This window comes from Gopherus evgoodei, chromosome 24 (genome assembly GCF_007399415.2).
Source record: "Gopherus evgoodei ecotype Sinaloan lineage chromosome 24, rGopEvg1_v1.p, whole genome shotgun sequence".
NCBI lineage: Eukaryota > Metazoa > Chordata > Testudines > Testudinidae > Gopherus > Gopherus evgoodei.
The window spans coordinates 5,035,747-5,055,172 of NC_044345.1; the positions used below are offsets into that span (position 1 = coordinate 5,035,747).

The following is a 19,426-nucleotide window of genomic DNA, read 5'->3' on the forward strand; positions in this document are numbered from 1 at the left end:
TTGAGAAAGGCAACACGCTAAGCTGCACTCTAGGACTTCAGCAGTGTCCGCATGGGAAGTTACTGTGTGGCAAGCTGGCGTGTTACAGATTTGCCTGCTGCCTTGCCGTGCGTTATCCTGCCATGTAGATACGTCTTTCGGCTCCACAGTCACTGCTGTAAACAAGACACACTTGTCACTTGTGAAAAATTCCCCCCCCTCCCCAGTCCCTGATTCAGCAAAGCACTTGCTTAACATTAAGCGTGCACGTAAGTTCCTCTCTATTCACCAATGCATTTAGGCATATTTCTCATGCCCCACTAATTGGTCTGTGTGATCTACAACAGATAACGCACCCTATGATCCCTTTTGGTGGTCAACGTGGGGATTAGAATGGCGGTACAGGAACCAGACAAGAACAGCTGGGAACAAGAAAAGTTGCACTCCTGTGTTTAGTTGCAAACCGTGCTCGACAAGGAGCTGTCAAAGGAAAGGGATGGTCTGGGTTTAAAATATGGCACTAGTGTTTGCTGGAAGGTGCCCAGGACTCGAAAGCAGATAGTGTGAGAAATTGTAGAGGATGCTGAAGAGAATTGCAAGAATGATCCAATGTCTGGAAAACCGGCCTTGCACTGAAAGACTTGAATAGACCGAGCTCCTTTACGTTCTCAAAGAGAAGATCAAGAGGTAACTTAAACATGGTGCATAAGTACCTCCACATAGGGACAAGATACCAGATCATTGACGGCTCTTTAGCGAAAAGGTACCACAAGATCCAATGGCCAGCAACTAAAGCTAGAAAGTCAAAGGATGCCAGCATGTAGCAGTGAGTGTAATTAACCGTTAGAAGTTTCCCAAGAGACGTGCGTGGATTCTTCCTCACTTGGAGGCTCTCTCCAGAGCGACAGCCCCTCTAGCTCTCCCGCAAGATACGGGCTGGATGCAGGACTCATTAGCTGCCATGCTCTGGGCGATGTTATGCAGGAGCTCAGACTAGATTGTTCACAATGGTCCTTTCTGGTCTTGAACAACCATGAACTTCAAGCACAAGCTGCATTTTTGAGAGCGCCGCAGAACTAGTGCCTGGTTCACGTCCTTCAGCTCAGAGCAGCTGAGCCTCATCTTGCCACCCACTCAAGCAGAGGGCAGCCATGGGGGGGATGAGCATTCAGGCTCTGGCACATCAGGAATTGAAGCTAAAAGGAGGCTGGATTTTAAAACCAAACCCTCTCCACCCTGATCCTTTGGGCTAGGATGAATTTCCATAAAGCCAACCATGGGATGCCATACAAGGCATTTCAAACAGGCCTCACGTAACGTTAAGCATGTTATCAGGAGGCTGCAGTTCCTTCTTTAATCCACCTACAGCATGGGTCGAGCTAAGAATCATCTTAAATGTGTCCCTCAAATCCAATTGATTATTTATATTCAAGTAGAGCCAATAGTCCCATTGTGCTAGGGGCTGTACAGACAAAGACTCTGCCTAGAAGAGCTTACAATTTAAATAGCCCAGGCAAATGAAGACTGAGAGGGGAAACCGAGGCACAGAGGGACGTGATTTGTCCAAGGATACTCAGCAGGTCAGTGGCAGAACAGGGAACCCAGGTCTCCTGACTTACTGGTTGATGGGATGCTCTATCCACTGAACCATGCTGCTATCCTCTGCCAAACTCTGCTCGACACCTACGCTCGATAAGCGTTTGGCATCCGTTGTGCCGAGACTGCTGTTTATATAAATCACTCTCATATCAGGGCCATGTGCCAACCGCCCTTACACATGGTTGCCTCTTGCCAGGCAAGCTCTTTGGGGCAGGGACTGGTTTTGTAATGGGCATACAACTCCTAGCACATGGAGCCCTCCCCCTCCATTTGGGCTTTCAGGCATAATCGCTATACAAATAATAAATAGCCACGTGGATTTCAGAAGAGAGTGTATGACAAGAGAGTGGCAGAACCAACGACAGAAACCCAGGAGGCCCAGTGCCCCGGTAAACATGACAATCATATCAAGAAACACTGCAAGTGAGCTAGCTAAGACTGTAACTAAGGCTTTCCTGAGAGAGCAGTGAAATCCTAAATCCACTGATGTCAATAGGCGAGGCTCAGGATGTCCCATAAAAATACGGCTTCCCCTCTCCCACCTTCCCATGAGCACAGACACGAGGCGCTCAGATACTATGGTCGTGAGTACCGGAGAAGAACCTCTTTGGAACAGAATTCTAGCCGGAGCGATGCGATAAGCCCATGGCACCGGAAGGGACCCCTGACCCAAATATCACCAGCCAAGTTACTCCAGGGAGACAGGCGGGAAGGCAGCCATCCAGGGCACAGCAAACAAAACCCCCTCTTGTTGCTTTGCAGCAGGATCTGGGTCAGTCGAACAGGGGTTCGCTATCTGTGTGGAGCTAAAGCCTTGGTGCTGGGTGGAGGATGTTTCCCCAGAAGCCGTGTATTAATGGGGCAGTTGGCGTATCCAGAGCGCCAGCCTTTGAGCCAGTTAATACCTGGCATTGTCTGTGCGATTGGTCCAAACCAACAGAGACATTTTAAAACTTGGAGGCTGCAGGAGCTGTCCCCGATTGCCCCCTCTTGGCACAGCCATTTAGAAACCGGGCACGTTTCGTTTCTCTCTGAAAAGCTGCTGCCTAGCCTATTGTTCTGAAAGGAAACGGAGGGCCTGGTTCTCCTTTGCACTAAGGCCCCTTTATACCACTGGCAGCATAAAGCAGCCTTAAAGATTGACATCTGTGCCCACTTCAGCGGCCCCTGCCAGAGCCTCTTAAATGGGCCCGAGTGTGATCGAGAAGCAGGCCCTAAGGCAGCCATGGAAGATATTTAAAAAGTGAGGTCAAGATTTTCCAGTGTTTGTGATTTCGGGAGCCCAACTTAGCCCAACTTCTTTAAGGTGTGTGTCATCAGAAGCTGAACGCTCAGCTTCTGTCTGAACATCAGGCCCCTTCCAGATGGGTCAAGCTCTCTCTGTCAGCCCCATCCTGCTGCATGCCTGGCAATATTACTTCCCTGAAAGCAAATAGCCTAAGGAAACTGGATTTTTATTACTATTACAGCTGAGAGCAGGGCCCCAGTGTGTTAGATGCTGCCCAGGCATGGTGAGGAAGAGCCTCTGTCCTGCTCTAACTAGACTAAGCAAAGGCAGTATCATTATCTCCATTTCACAGATGGGGAAACAGAGGCAGAGAGATATGGATGGGCTTACTGAAGGAAAGAGATCCCAGCCAGTCTGTGGCAGACTTGGGAACAGAGCCCACGATGCCAACTCCCAGCAATGTGCTTTAACCATAAATTCAAGTTTGGCTAAAAGCTGACAACCATCCTCCTTAAAGGTACAACCACAGGTCAACTCTGAACCCTGCGTTCTCAGGGCTTGGGATGAAGGCGGCGACCCATGGGGGAAAGGCTACATTCCAGATGTGCTTGAACATATGTAGGCACAGTGCAAAGAAACTTGAGCAGAGATCCAGTCTCCCAGGGCACAACTGATCCCCTCTGCCCCCTAGCTATCAAGTCACTAGTCCAGAGCAACCTCAAAAAAAACACCAGAGATGGAGTTCTAGCCACCTCCCTTGGAGCACTATGGCTCAGGGTCTTCTCAACCTTTTCAGGTTGCCTCTGAATCGAGTGGAAGCTACTGGGATGGCAAACACTAGTGACAATTTGACCAAGTGGAAACAACCCTACCCCGCTTCCCAATTTCCTTTCATGCCACCGCTAGGGTCATGCACTGATTGCAGAAATACCAGTCTAACAGATCTCACTGTAGGACAGCTTTCCCTACTATCTGACCTTAGATCCTTTGGTTTATTTCAGCCCATTACTCATCGCTCAAGCTGGTTGAAAATTTTTTTCCACCCCTGGCAAGCAGATGAAAAATTTTCATTATACTTCTAAACAAAATTTTCATTTCAAACCAACCTGTTTCCTCAGCTTTTGAAAAGCTCGAGTGACTGAGTTGAGAGGCATTTTTCCCTTTGGCCACTCTGGAACTTTTTGAAGTTGGGAGAACTTTTGGAAAAGTTAGAGGAGGAAAAAAAGTGACACACACAAACCTGGATATTATTCTTTTAAGTGTAGTTAGGGGGGTGGACAAAAAATTGAGAATTCTTCAGTTTTCAAAAAAATTGAGATGAAAAAAATCAATTTGAAATGAAACATTCCCTTAGAAAAATTCAGTCGAAAATATTTAGCCACAAAAAATATTAGTTTGACAAAACCCCATTCTTTGTCAACAATTTTCAGCTTTCTTCCTAGCACATGGAGGTGCTACTTACAATAAAGCTTAGGTCTAATGTACATCGGAGACCAAAGCTCCCATTTGGTACAGCTGAAGTGTTCCATTATTATAGGAGATTGGTGCTAGGCACTGTACAAAGAGAGACGGTCCCTTGTTTCCTAAAGACTGTTCACAATCTAAACAACTGTGTAAGCCCCAATCAATGGGAATTTCACAATGGCCAGGTTGACCAAGAGTCCCACACTAATACTTACAGGATGAGGTATTCAGCCTTTTCATTCTAGGTTGCGGGTTTGGATCAGTAATGACTCAAGAACTTGTCGCCATCCATCTTTTTCTTCGGGAAGGCAGCACAAGCTTTTCACATTGTTGCATCTGTTCTGCGGCTAAAGGACTTGAGTCCCAGGGCTGTGTGTCTGGTAACTTTCACAAGCATCTAATTCATCAGCTAATGCAAAGACAGCAGACTCAGGAGAAAGAGGGACGCTCAATCTCACCGGTGACAGCACAATGGCTCATGACATGCCAGGAGCCAATCTAATGAAAGGCAATTTCCTAGCTAGGCAGAATTTGTGCCACAAACTCCCATCTGCGTCTCTGAAGTCAGTGTGAAAATGACATTTAAAAGTAGTCCAAGAAATATCCAATTGAGCCTGGCATGCACAGATCCACAAGAAAGGTGCTGTTCTGCGTTCCAGGGACAGACTCAATGGATCATAAACAGTAAGGGGGAGAAATAATGAACGGAGCGATCAGGAGGTACAAACATCTTGTACTTTATTAAGCCAGTCAATGTGTTCCAACCACCGTCAGACGCATGCCATGAAATCAGAGATCAAAAGGCCCTGTGCCTCACATCCTCTTTGAGTTTATATTATCAGACAACTGACAAGTGTGTGGCACGGTTCCCCTTGGACACACATTGTCTGGACTGTAAATCCACAGTGTGTCCACTCCTCCCTGGTTAATCGCCGTTGAACTGTGAATCCACAGGCTAGGGGTCATTTGTGCTATCAAATATCTGGAGGGTGAGTGTTAGCCTCCTTTGACTCCAACCCAGCAACCATCCTCCCAACATTGGTTCTAATGTTTGCAGAAGCAGAGGAAGGACTGGGTTACAGGAAAGCCATACCCATGGTCATTCCCCTTCTTATCCCAACAGACCTCTGATGTCATTGTCAGCGGGTATCCCACTGCATTCCCACACCCCCTTTAAACAGCCCCCTTGTTAGATGACAATGAGAAGCTGAGTCATTTCAAACGGCATTCAAACAAATCGTGTGACCAGAGTGGGGGAACAGCTTAAAAGAAGAGTTGTTTGGCACAGCCTACCCATACAGTACAGTGTCCACCACACACCGAACGACGTTTTTCACCCAGAGCTACACATACAGACAGTCTGCTGCTGGCAAAACAAACATGCCACCCGCATGAGAAATCAAGGACGCCATTTGCCCCCAGAAACTGACAGTCTCTGTGAATGAGGTTGTCACGCTGAAGCTTCTGGGAATCCAACTTGGTGGAGGGGGAAAAAAAGAAAAAAAAAGCCCAGAAACACACAAAACGATTAAATTAAAAACAATATTTTAACCCCATAAAGCACTTTTCTTTTTCTTGTTACCAGCATAGCGGGTGTTATGACGCTTGAGCTAACATTTCTCCCCCCAGGGGCTAGTTTGGATGTGGTCTAAGAAGGTTTTTGGTAGCTACTGAGATAGCACCATTTGTGTTAGCAGAGGAAGAACAGCTGGCTTTGCAAGGCTCAAATGTTGCACTGGGATAGCATGGAAGGTCAGTTTGCAGCTACGTCTCAAGATGGCGCTATTGCACGCTGTGGTAGACTCTCGTAAGACCCTAACTACAGCATTAAGCTACGGGCACTAGTGCCGTGGGCAATGATACATCAACTCTCAGTCCTCCACTGGCCATTTAGTGATCTAGTCTCGGAGAAATACTTGGCATTAGCAACGTCCATTGATGATTAAAAGTGGCCATCTCTGTTTGAATTCTAGACTGGGATATGAAATTCCTGGACCAAGTCCCCTGCTGGTCTAAGTCAGCACAGTTCCAATTATGCATTCAATCATGGCTCCATATTTTGGACAGACCTGGGCCAACCTACTAGTTGGGAATTTTGGCCCATCATGAGTTGCAGGATCAGGCCTTAAAAGCATCCTCCCCTGCACCTCTCCTGAAAAGAATCAAGCAGTGCCTCCAATTAAAGTCCAATGTTAGAAAATGTTTTATAAGAGGAAACTATGTGTCATCTTCGCTCGCGCCTTGATCTATGGCTGTGCTATTCTACACAGACTGGTACACCATTTTTCGTCCCTTTTCCAGTTTAGATTAAATCCGGCAAGGGCACAGAAAATGTGTTGCTTGCATTTAATCACGGTTGCATGGCCACACATTTTTGGAGGATAAAAGCATGCATGGGGATCTTCAAGATGCATCTTTCAAAACTGACCACGCCTGCCTGAAGCTTCCTATCTCAGCAGAAAGAAGGTTCAGGATGTGTATGGAGACAGCAAAAGGGTGACATGTTGGTCTCCTCTGTTAAGGGGCTATCAACACTCCTCCTGACGGAGGATAGCCAAGGGCCTTTCCCAACCTCCTTAATGACCACAACACTCCTGATATGACCAAAAATACCCTTTAGAAGGCAGTGCATCACGACCGGGATGTTTATAAAATACAGACACACTTTCCCCCCTTAAAAAAAAAAAATCCTGCCTTGATCTCTCTTTCTGGACACACAAGGAGGGATCTCTTCTTAGCTCAGCAACGTTTATTGTTACAAAATAAATTTGAGGTTAAAAAATCACCTTCAAAAAAATGAAATTTAAAAATTTCTTGCATGTCCCACTGCAACTGTCATAACAGCCCCCATCAACTGCCTGATCGAACAGTCACTCCATTTCAAAAGATGAGCAGCTGTGGCATCTTCCGTGGCAAGGCTTCACCTCTTCCCTAGCATCATCCTCACTTAATGGTCACATTTGTGCAGTGCTGGGTAGCTGCTGCGCATCCTCCCTCTATCCATGATCTCTGCGTCACAAAGCTTGGCTCTAGGATTCCAGTCCCAATTTTGGGTTGTACTGTTGCCTTGGAAATCACAACTAACTGCAATGCCAATATGATCTGTTTGGGAGGAACAGGTTTTCAGTTTCTGCTTCACATGCACTGCTTTTCCCCCCCTCAGTCTCATCTGTGGCCACTGGAATACGCTACATCTGAACAGCTCCCATCCTAGGCTTTGGACATTAATTGCAGTAGAACGATTCCCATTTCTTTACAAAACCAGAACATGTCTCAGACTACACCCCCAAAAGGGAGAAAAAAAATAAACCCTTCCTAGAACTAGAAATGTAATCAGCTGTGACAAAGCTTCATTTAGTGCAGATCTTGCCTCCGCTACAACTCAATCATTCCAGTTTGCGTCCTACCAAGAGGAGCTGGGCAGAACACCCAAGTCCGAGAGAAGTCTGATCCACTAGACAGAATTCAAGATGACTGAGCCTTGTGGGTCAGCGGGGAGCATAATTCAGTGCACTGGTCAGCATCATGTCAAAAAAAGGGATAGAAACGCAGAGAATGAATCGGCTTTCTTTCAACGCTACACTGCTCTGGCTTGTACAACTCGGGGTTCTGATGGAGACATCATATACGGGGTAGGTCTTCTTTACTTTTTGCATCTCCATCAAATAAAAGCACGAGTTAAACAGAAATAGACCTAATAAAAGAAAATAGTGGAGTACGTGTGGGAAAGGACAAATGCCATGCACTAAACTCCACCTGGGGATATGCCACAGCTGACATCTGTTTGTAAACACAGGAAGCCAGCAGTATCAGGTGAAAGCCCCCATTCAGCATTTTTGCTTAAGCTGTCTTCTTGGCACGGCCTAGTGAAGCAGCACAAGTTTCAGGTGAAGCTATAAAGAGAACACTGACCCCCTATGCCCTCCTCTGCTTTCCAAAGGAATAAAATCAGCTTTAAAGCACACTGGCTTTCCAAGGCCTTTCATCTGAGCAACCAGGCTGCTGGCTGCAAAACGATCTAAGCTGCAAGGTGGATGAATCCTGGGGGATTCATACTGGTCGGAACCCCAAACGGGACGTTCTGCAATTCTGGTATGATTTGTTATGCTGGGAACTCTGCAAGTATTGCAAATGGTTATTTTTTTAAATGATCCATTCATAGGACACCATTAATAACCAGTTATAGCAGCTTCTTGTCAGGCCAAATTAAAACAGCCTGACAGAGACCAGGGGGATAAAATTATTACTTGCATAGTTGCTGCTGGTTCAAGTGGACGGGAACATCTGGTCTTGAAGTACAATGAGACAGATCCACAGAGCTGGAACTTATCCCCTGTGCTCAAGTGATTGTTATAGCAATGTGCTTTTCATTTACAGGTAGCACTGTGACCAGAAGTCAGATGGAGGATACGCAGAGATGGTGCAGGAGAGAGGTTTGTAAATTTGCCTCGCAGGAAACAAAGGGAGCTAATTCCAGCATCTGCGCAGCTACTGTCTTCCCTTCCTTTACGGATGCTGCTGTACTGACTGCAAGGCATAAAACAGTCCATTGGCCGGTTCCAGATGACACTGACTTGCAGCGGCCACTGCATTTCCCACCCTGTTCCTAGGGACTACTAAGATCTGCAAACCTCTCTTGTTTTAAACAGAAGCAGCTGAGTACGGGGGCAACTGAAGAAACAGTTGATAAGCTTATGAAAATCCTCTGCACTCCTCCTCCCCTAACACCTCACTGCAAAATAAGGAAGAGGAATTAGGGACCCTTTGGAGATGTTTTCAGGTCCGATTCGTCTCTTCAGTCTTGGCAGGCTCAAGCCAAATCAACAACCCTTGCCACTATCCAAGCATCCAATGCAGCTCCATTCTGACTACCAGCACCTAGCCTGGATTGCATTCACCTTTACCCTCCCCTGCACAAAGACCTAACGCTGGGAGCTGGGGTCGTTTAGGAGGAGGAACGAACCCTCTCCTCCTGTTTTCAAACAGCCCAAGCTAAACCTATCATGGCTCACAAAATACACAACAAGTACAAAAGCAAGGAATGCACACCAAACTCCTAGCGGGATAGGGAAGGTTTCCAGCTGGTGCTTCTCTCTACAGGCAATAATCACTTTGCACTCCCCCCAGTATGGAAAGGGGAGGTGAGGAATAAATAAATTTGTTCCTAAAACTTTTTTTTTGCTTTTCTGTTTAAAAATAGCATCATCATTTCCTTTTTCTCTTTAATTCTTTAACATTTGAAGAGGATCCAGAACCCCAAAGGACTCCACTTTTTTTTTTTTTTAAATATATATATGCTAAGAATTAAAAGAAAGAAGATGGAAAAATTAATTAAAAAGGTGTTCGTGTTCCTATTACCAGATTCCCAACAAAGAGCACTCTTTGGATCTTTGACCCCAGCCCCGGAGGCTAGCCCCTTTTGTTGTTCCATTTTCACTGCTGTGGTTTTGGCTTGTTTAAATGAAGTACATACTAGGAGCTGCCTGGCGATTGGGGACGACTGAGCAGGCTTTAGGGGGGATGAACGACTGCCCATCTCTTGCCCATCCTGCCGACCGGGAGAGGGGGAGATCTCTTCTTGGCCTCGCTGAGGTGTCTCTCTTCTCAGAGCAGTTAGCGCTGTTGGAGATGTACAGTTGTCTGTTCAGGGTGTGGGTTGTGGGTGTTTTGTGTGCGTGCCGGAACTGGATTTGTTTTTGTCATGGTTGCTGCTGCTGCTTCTTCGTGTCAAGTCTCGCCTGTGTTTTGTTTCCTTCGTTCAGACACTGCGCGTTCTGAGAGGGGGAGAGAAAGGTACACCAACCCGATGCCCTTCTGACCATCAGCCCATCTCCTTCCACTGCTTGTAGAACTCCAGAACATTTTTTATTTCTACACTGGCATTGGCTGCTGCCTGGATAGCAGACTGGAGACAAAAATAAGACAATAACACACTAAAGTTATTTTTCCTGAATTGCCAAGACAAAAGACTGGATGATATGATATATCTAGGCACTTACATGACCACCCATCACCATGTTATGGTATTAGCCTCAACACCCTTGTGAGACAGAGAAGTGTTATCCTTGGGGGAACTGAGTCCCAGAGTGATTAAATAACTCACTCTAAGGGCTTGAATACACTACCTGCCGGAGTTGATTTATCGCGTCTAGTATAGATGCAATAGATCGACCACAGAGCGCTCTCCTGTTGACTCCAGTAGTCCACCAGAACGAGAAGTGCAAGCAGAGTCGACAGGAGAGCGTCAGCTGTTGACTTACCACAGTGAAGACACCACGGTAAGTGGATCTAAGTACGTCGACTTCAGTTACGCTATTCCTGTAGCTAAAGTTGCGTATCTTAGTGTAGACAAGCCCTAGATTCCACATGTAACATGTGGCAAAGCCAGGAAACGAACACAAGTCTCCTGAGCCCCAGTCCAGAGCCTTCACCACAAGATCAACCTTCCCCCTCGTTTAACAGCTCTTTTCCTTCCCTACCTCCGAGGGCAGGAGAATTTTTATTTAATTAGGGAGTTCAGGGTTAGAGTTTTATTTTTCCTTGACTCCATGTGTGGGGCAGGGCAAGACATCAGTAAAACATCATGGAATGTTGGGATCAAAAAAGCCCACTGGTCTCCCAACGTTATCTATTGCCCAACCAGCGCAGCAGTCTCCAGAACTTAGTCCACCAAATTTCAATCTCTTAGAGAAAGGGGCTTTTTGACTTGAGCTCAAAGTTGGGAAACATTTCCTGAGCAACCTTCTCAAATTCTCTGTCATCTTTTTCTCCCATTACATGAAATTCCACCCCTTTGGCCCACACTGAACAATTCTTGTACACAACATGGAACTATGTTTTTAGAAATTTAATGTTTTCTATCCTCAAGAGCACAAGATCAGCGCCAAGAGAAGAGCCTAGAAAAGGGGCACACTTTATTCTGTCTATAGGAAGTCAGAGCTGTTCCAAAGGGGGCAAAGCTAAACAGAGGCTGAGATTTTCAAAGCAGACAAGGGGATTTAGACGTACAATTGCATTGAAATTGATGGGAGTTGGGCATCTAGGCAGCTTTGAAAATCTCAGCAAAAGTGCCTGTGTAGAACCAAAAAGTCTGACTCATTCACCCCAAGGCCCCTTTACGCTGCTCTGACATCATGAAGAAGCCTTAAAATGGTGTAAATAACAGTTATGCCCATCCCAAAGACCTCTTTGCACTACCAGCGTAGTGTAAAGGTGTCCTAGTGCAAACGAAAATAAGAGCCACGATTTATAACTGAGGCTTGTGAAACAAAGTACAATTACTAGCCCAGGCAGGAAATGCACTTGCAGTAGGGATGCTGATGATGAAAGGAGTATTCTCCCTTACCTGGGGTGACGAAGGATTTTGCCACCTGTTGTAACCCAGTTACCTTGTTCCGAGACACTGACCTGCATGGGTGCAGAGAATTTGCTTGGATCATCCGGCTGAAAGCCAGTTATGATGGTAACCATCCCTGTGGTGTCATCCTCTCCGTTCCCTTGAGACACAGTCAGCTGTTTGCAGCTGTCCAATATTTTATAGAGGTTCCTGTCACATTGATGTAAGAAAAATCAAATCACTATTTGTGTCTGTGCAAACAGATACTGATTTCACTTATCCACAAAAGTATAAGTACTTACAGCTGCAGGGCAAGCTTCATCCTAACAGTGTACAGTCTCTTAACCCCATTATTTGTATTAAACTAGCATTGAGAGGCCCCAACTGAGATCATGACCCTATAGTGAGAGAAAGTCACAGCCCCACCTGGTTTATAATCTAAATAGACGAGACAGACAAAGGACAAGAGGGAAACTGAGGAAGAGATAAGGGAAGTGATTTGCCCATTGTGACCCAGCAGTTTAGTGGCAGAGATGAGGCTAGAACCAGGAGGCCTGAGTCCCACTGGAACTAGCTGCATGAGTATAGATTCCCAGATTTGATCCTCCTCCTCCCGTGGATAAGACACTGGTCCTCACAGCCCCTTTGCTTTCTGAAGAACAGGATCAAATCTAACAACCTAAATTTATGTAAATAGTCCCAGAGGTGGCACCACATCCCAAAATCCGCCTGGCATGCGTGTAATGAAAAAGTAAGACAATTCCAAAGGTTGTGCTAAGCTGTAACCTTACCAGGCATCTAAATCCTGTCTCTTCAGTTTATGCCTCTCAAAGTTTTTCCCAACATCCTTCTGGCAACGAATGTACCTGAGGAAAGAGCAGATTTACTGAGTCCACACGGAGATTATTAAAAGGGAAAACGTCAATATTTTAAAGCAAAGGAAGTTGAATGATTCTGAGCATGCTGGTTTTCTTGGTACTGCTGGATGTTTACCAAAAGCAGGTGCTGCCCAGACACCCTGATTGCTTAGGTCCCATTTGAAGTTCCTCACAGCTTTCTCTAGTCTCAACTAACCTAAATAATTTAAAGTTCCTTCAAATGTAGATACCTTACTGTTGGCCCATCACCAAATCACCAGCACATAAAGTGCCTTCAGCCCTACCACAGATTTCTGGGTCGTGACACCATCAACCTTCTGACATGTTGCATCACTCCAGTGCCTTTTTTTAAAGATAAGATCAGACAGTGGCAAATATCAGACTGCTGGTATAAAACCTGATTTTAAGGAAAGTTTGCACATTCTGTTAGCCACTTCATTTTCAAGGGAACTGGATTAAATTCTATTCGCTTGAAATTCTGTTGAAAAAACCATCCTCCAATTCCCGTCCTAAAATGCAGTGCACCAATAAGCAGCTGCAACATGCCACACCAGACATGGCTGCATTTTATCACTAAGTAAAGTGGTCCCTACAGGTATACAGAGATTGTCAAACAGTAGAGTATTGAACCACATTAAACCACTGTGTTACCAGTGCCTTCTTCGTATTGCCCTGGTGTACGTTTAACGGTACCCATTCCGTCTTTATTCTGTGTTCAATCTGTACAAACACCATTTATTTGAAGGACTTTTTCTTCATAAGAAACAGATACATTTATTTTAAAACCAGGGGTATTTACCTGTTTCCCTTTTTAAATTCTGCCTCTAAATACCGGATGCTGTCACGAGCGCCTGCGTTCTCCTTTTTCAGGAAGTCTAAACCATCAATCACTAATAAAACACAGAAGTGAGAAAGTTGGTTTGTTGGTGCCTTTACAGGTTAATCCTACCCGTGGCATGAACTCGAGGAGCTGTGGAATTGCCTCTGGCAGGTGGCAATAACTTTATGCTGCTGCTAAACACAAACTAATTAGCTGCTGACCTGGACCTTTTTCCAGCTATTAACTGATGAACTATGTTAGACTCCAGCCTGAGCTACAAATACAATGGCCAAACAAGGACCTATGCAATGATTTCCAGCTGCTACTCCTGAGGCAAGGAGCCCTTTTTTAGTAAAACAAATTTAATTCGTGCTGCGAGTAAGCACTGAACTCTCAGCCCTTGGGACTAGGATCCTCTAGTCACAAAACAGGGCAGGTCAGGCTCCCCTGCAATGTCCCAACATTGCTCTAACTCTGACCTGAAGAGGTCACCTTCTAGGGGTAAACAGGAAGATCAGTTTCCATGAAATATTCAGTCCTTGATCTCCGCTGAGAATGCAAACAAGGGTGCCAGTGAATGCCAGCTGTGGTCAGTGGTTTGAGATGTGGACATTTATTTATAAAGTGTCATGAATATACATGGGGAACTATGCAAAACAGAGAGAGAATCCCTGCCCCAAAGAGCTTGCAATCTATAGGAAAACCAACATGGGATAGAACAGGGGTCGGCAACCTTTCAGAAGTGGGGTGCTGAGTCTTCATTTATTCACTCTAATTTAAGCTTTTGCATGCTGGTAATACATTTTAACATTTTTAGAAGGTCACTTTCTATAAGTCTATAATATATAACTAAACTATTGTTGTATGTAAAGTAAATAAGGTTTTTAAAATGTTTAAGAAGCTTCATTTAAAATTAAATTAAAATGCAGAGTCCCCCGGATTGGTGGCCAAGACCCAGGCAGTGCGAGTGCCGCTGAAAATCAGCTCAAGTCCGCCTTCGGCACACGTGCCATAGGTTGCCTACCCCTGGGAAGAAGTTCTGGTGCAGGGGAGGAAACCAATACAAGGATTTATGGAAGAAATAGGATTTAAGGAGTGGGGTCTGAAGAAGGAGAGCGGTGTATGGCAGACAAGAACAGATTGTTCTAAGTGCACAGGGTATTACAAAGTAATGCACAAAGTTGAGGGGGGGAGGGGGGGAAATATGTAGCATTTATAGCTATTTTCATCCTCAAAGCCCTTCACAAACATTAAGGGAATGGGAACTTGCCTACCACCTCATTTCACACAAGTCACTAAACAGCAACCACAAATCAGGCAAGGCACATAGCAACGTAGGCGGAACCTGAGGTAACCTGGTTGTTGTAAGACTGAACAGATTCCCCCAGCACATCAGCCAAGCCAACCATTCTCCAAAGCTCTGCAACACAGGGGCTGCCTTTGCCTAAGCTTTCAGAGAGTCACTAACCTCCTTGCACATTTATACAAGGACGATGGACAAATTTTGCAGGGGAAATCCAGACACCAGGGTTCCCTCTTCCTCTAACCTACCGGAGGTTGCCGAGCTACTCACAAAGCTTGGGCCCGATTTCCAACAGAGCTCAGCACCTGACACCACCTCCTGTTCTCAGCTGTGGGACAGGGAGGATTCTCCATTGTTCTCAAAGAGTGAGGCACTCTTAAAAGCCTTTGGGTCTGAACCCCTTGAAAACCACACAGGCAAACAGGAGCCTAACTGTACCTGTTCGAGGGATGATGATGATGAACCTGCCGCTGGTAGCTAACTGCCGGATGATGCTGAGGTGCTGGCAGAGAGCGTGAGTGTCTGGGACAAGATAAGGAGACATGGCAGACTGAGCTTTGGGCTGTTGGAGACTCCCCTCCAGTTGAGAAACCTCCAGCTGAAACAGAATAGCAGCAATACCAGATTAGAAATTCATGCAGAAACAGAAAGACTGAAAGGGTGAGGGTTCTCCCGCCATGTGCAGCCCAGCCCCTCCACTTCCCCAACCGCATGGCATGAACCCGCCTGACCCTGACAGATGTGTTCCCCAAGTCAGCAGATGGCAAAAGTTCTCCCATGGCCGGGGATACATTCCCTCTCAGCCTCAAATCAGGCTGTAAGTTCCACCTTCTACATCTGAGCAAGAATCACCTTGGTTAAGTGTTCCTGCCTGTACTGAGACATCTTTGCTGCCTGAGAAGACAGCTCATTTTTACCTGTAACTCCATTCATGCGGAGTCTACACAAACTCCATACACCTATGAATATTTCCATGAGCCAGACCTTTTATTCCTTTCTTGACAAAAACAAGCTGTTCAAAGAGTCTCCCTCTCTTTACAGAGAGGATCCACAACCTGTACAGTACACATCTGGTATACCTTTATGGAGTTCCTCAAATCTGTACTCACAGGGGCACATAAGGGTAATGGTAATATGGTGTGCTTATAGAGTGCCTTACATCTAAATATCCCAAATGTCTTAACAAGGGCCCTATTTCCAGAGGGGTAAACTGTGACAGAATGGGAGATCTTGGCTAAGGTCACAGAGCAATTCAGGAGCAGGGCTGCAAATAGGACCCCGGAGTCCTGACTGTTAGTATCCCCGCTCTAAGCACAATGCCTCAATCAGACAGTGTTGTTTTAAGAGGCAGATCTCTACAGTTTTTATTACACTAGGTCAAAATAGAGGGGCTGACCCATTTAGTTTGGCTTGGTTTATTTTGAATGAGATGTGAATAAGCATGGCCCAGAAAATGCTTTTTCCATAAGTGCACCAAATAGAAGATCTGCAGGGCCAGGTTCATTCATACACTTGGAAATGTAATTAAGTTAACAGACGCTGGTGGTTTAGTGGACAGCTGGGATCTCATACCTGCAGTCGGAGCTGAGCCATGTCTCTCATTAACCTGTTCCGACGAGCTTCCTCCGCAGCCTAGTCATAAAAATAGAGTTACAAATAAAAATTAGCAGGAAAAGTGTGAGCGAGTGATTAGCATGTACTTCCAGAAAGGTACTGAGGAGAGGGGAACAAAACTCAAGGGACTGGTAAAGGGAGAGAAACTGTTCACCTCTAGGTCACCAGCTTGAATCCAACCCAAGTCAACCAGGACAGTTGTTAACATCTGATGGTGGCTTGCATGAAATGAGCGGGTACAAAATTCACCATCGTGATTGGCACACCTTGTCAGCTGTCTCAGCAGATGGGAGAGGAAGAATGGATTCCCATCACTCTCTAGGGAGGGCAGAGGCAAATTTTGGTGGGGCAGTATAGAAAAACAGCTTGGTTCTGCCAATTCTTGGACTGAATCTGCTCTGTACAGCAAACTTTGGTCCTCCAGGGCTGCAAACCTGGGAGGGAGTTTTTCCCATGCACAAAGTCTACATAATAATGATTTGCCAGGAGGTGGGACAGCTCTCTAGAGCCAATTCCCTGCATTAAACTGGGTGACAATGCTTGTGGCACATGCATGAGCATGCCAGATTTCTGAATGAAAAGTCACAGATCCTCACTGGGGCAGACTAGTCTCTTATGAAACAGCAAGACTCAACAGGAACAGACTTTTATCCCTAGATGCACTTTGCTCCTGGTAAGCAGCTTTCCCAAGAGGAATGTAGCCAACCTCTCCTCTCACTAGGCACCAAAAGTGTGTCAATTATGAGCCATTACCAAGCTTGTTAAGGAACGCAATGCCAGGCAGAGGAGCCAATGGCAACATTAGCCTGGGATGCCAGCATGTCACAGATCAGAGCATTAGCCCTCTGAGGGCAGCCGCGGCAGCGCTGTGACGTGGGCAGTGTAGTCACATTTTATCACTGGGGGAAGAGCTCTCCCGGCAATAAAAAATAACCACCCCGAACGAGCAGAGGTAGCTTGACTGCTGGAAGCTGCAAGCACTGTCTATACCAGTGCTTTTCAGCGCTAAAACTTTTGTCGCTTGGGGTGTTTTTTCACACCCCTGAATGACTAAAGTTTTAGCGCTGAAAGTGGCAGTGTAGACACAACCTAAGACTCTTCCAACTCACCATGCGGAACTGGGCCTGGGCCTGATGCAAAAGGTTGTCCTGCTCAGACTGAGCGATGCTAATGAAGATCCCGACCTCCGAGTTAAACTGCAAGATGCTGCCTTGCAAGTGGGTGATGAAGTGGCCAAAGCTGCGGATGCAGCAAACACGAATCACGGACTGCAAGGAACAAGACGGTTTGACATGAGATGTACCACACCCCCCCGGCGGCAGCCTGAGCTAGCTGAGAAGCTGGAATCTAAACTTTTAGAAAAAGGTGGAAATGACTATATTATATATATACACAAACTGAAAAATTCTGTGAATGTTTCTGAAGATGCAGGACGTGATAATTCTTTGGAGAAAATAAATGAGGTCAGGAGTTCAGGAAAGTGAGCAAGAGTGCTTTGAAATGTTTGCAGTCAGGGTTTTCGAACAGAGAACAATGACATCTGGCTTTTCAGAGCAACCTGTGCTGGCCAGTTCTCTGTCGTTGGATCCAGCGTTGGAACCTGAGGAGTCGTCTCTCTGAAGAGGGGTGACATAACTAAGAGGACAGCGAAGTGGGCTTGGGTAAAAGGAAGGACTGTACTCGGCTTTGGATTGTTGTATCTTGTCTCAGAGTTTCCCCACAGAGCACCAAAAACATAAGGAGATATCCAGGAATTCATCCCCAGGCTTCCTCAGCTGGAATCTTACATTTTTAAGAACGTAGCTCCCAGATCAAAGGCCATAACATTCCTTTAAAGATCAGTTAGCAAAGGTGGACAAATGTTAATGTGCTCCAAGTCATCAGGTGGTTCAGAGATCGCCGTAGCAAAATTAGATGGACCACTACTCTCCTGTCTCTCTCCCCTAAATGTCTCATCTTCCCCAATGCAGTAATGATGGTCTTAGCCCTTTTTACTCTGCGACTGGGCCGACAATTAAAGCCATTCTGGGCACAAGTACAGCACAATGCCAATTCTTCTGCCACTGCCAGTTGTCGTTACTGATACAGGGCTATAGGATCTGCCTGCAACTGTTCAAGAGTTATTCTAGATGGGGCACAGATATCAACTGATTTATCCAGACAAGGAGGGTGAAGGGTTAAGCATAGCAAAGAAACCAATAGGAAGTAGTTCTGTGTTGCTTTGAGAGGGAAGGGACGTTTCTGGACACTGCCTGGGCGATGGAGCTAGAAGCAATGTGAATCATCCTGAGGTTCACAAAGCTATTTCAGTTTGCGACACACTCTCTCCCACAAGAAAACTAAACTCTCATCCTGTGTTGCCAGGATATGGAAAAGTTTCTATCAAAACAAATTTAGCTGGTACCAAGAATCCAGGGCTCGCCTATCCTCACCTCCTCCACCGCTGACAGTATGGGTCTGTCCTGCTCAAAGTTAAACCTCTTGTGCGCATTTTTCAGAGGGGGCAGGTTACGGAGCGCCACATCTTCTGGAAGCAGCAAACTGGTGCTCAAATCTGGAAGCTCACAGCCAATCAGTAAGTCCTTGACCTCGTTACCAAGAGCCAGCCCTAGATTGTTGGGGGGAAACACAGTAAGATGTGAGTGATCATCACTGACGCCAGGACAGCAGATGTCAGAAGTCTTATGCTGCGCTTTATGTTCTTCAGAGCTCAAGAATTTTGGTCATATGGGAATGTCTACAGAATGCTACCAGTTTCCATTAATGTTTGAGCCAGTCAATCAAGTACACTGCTTTATTGACTCCATCCACACTAGCTAACCAAACCATGGGAGGTAACTAGCTTGAATCATGATTCAATACAACATAGGCTAATGTAGACAAGGCCTTACTCATATTCCATCATCCTTGTAAACCAAGTCGCATTAGTTACTCTAACCTTACAGGATAATGAGCTATAAGCACCACTGATAACTAGGCTTCAAAAATAAGGACTTGTACCTGTGCAGGGAGTATTATTGTTTGTTTGGAGGGCAAGGGGAGGACAATGATAAGGGATGGGCTCCAACGGTACCTGGTTCCTGCAGTTCTCCAGCAGAAGGCAGAAGGTTCAGAAGCACGGACAATCTGTTCCATAGACTCTGGGAGCTCTGGGGAAAAAAAAAGAAAGAAAAAAAGAAGGCTGCAAAATATATCAAGTCATGCA

The 19,426-nt window shown here is 45.8% G+C and overlaps 1 protein-coding gene across 3 annotated transcripts in view; it reads right to left on the minus strand.

Moving 5' to 3' along the window:
- Nucleotides 1-4,991: 4,991 nt before the first annotated feature.
- SMG5 (SMG5 nonsense mediated mRNA decay factor) overlaps nt 4,992-19,426 on the minus strand; it is a 47,802-nt gene continuing 33,367 nt past the window's right edge. For all 3 annotated transcript variants that reach the window (XM_030542576.1, XM_030542575.1, XM_030542578.1), the window contains exons 14-22: nt 19,295-19,370; nt 18,654-18,829; nt 17,331-17,489; nt 16,180-16,239; nt 15,046-15,205; nt 13,284-13,374; nt 12,398-12,472; nt 11,678-11,816; nt 4,992-10,175 (exon numbers count right to left, since the gene is read on the minus strand). In XM_030542576.1, the coding sequence (XP_030398436.1) occupies nt 10,092-10,175; nt 11,678-11,816; nt 12,398-12,472; nt 13,284-13,374; nt 15,046-15,205; nt 16,180-16,239; nt 17,331-17,489; nt 18,654-18,829; nt 19,295-19,370 (1,020 nt within the window). In that variant the 3' untranslated portion in view covers nt 4,992-10,091. The remainder of the gene's footprint in view (nt 10,176-11,677; nt 11,817-12,397; nt 12,473-13,283; nt 13,375-15,045; nt 15,206-16,179; nt 16,240-17,330; nt 17,490-18,653; nt 18,830-19,294; nt 19,371-19,426) is intronic.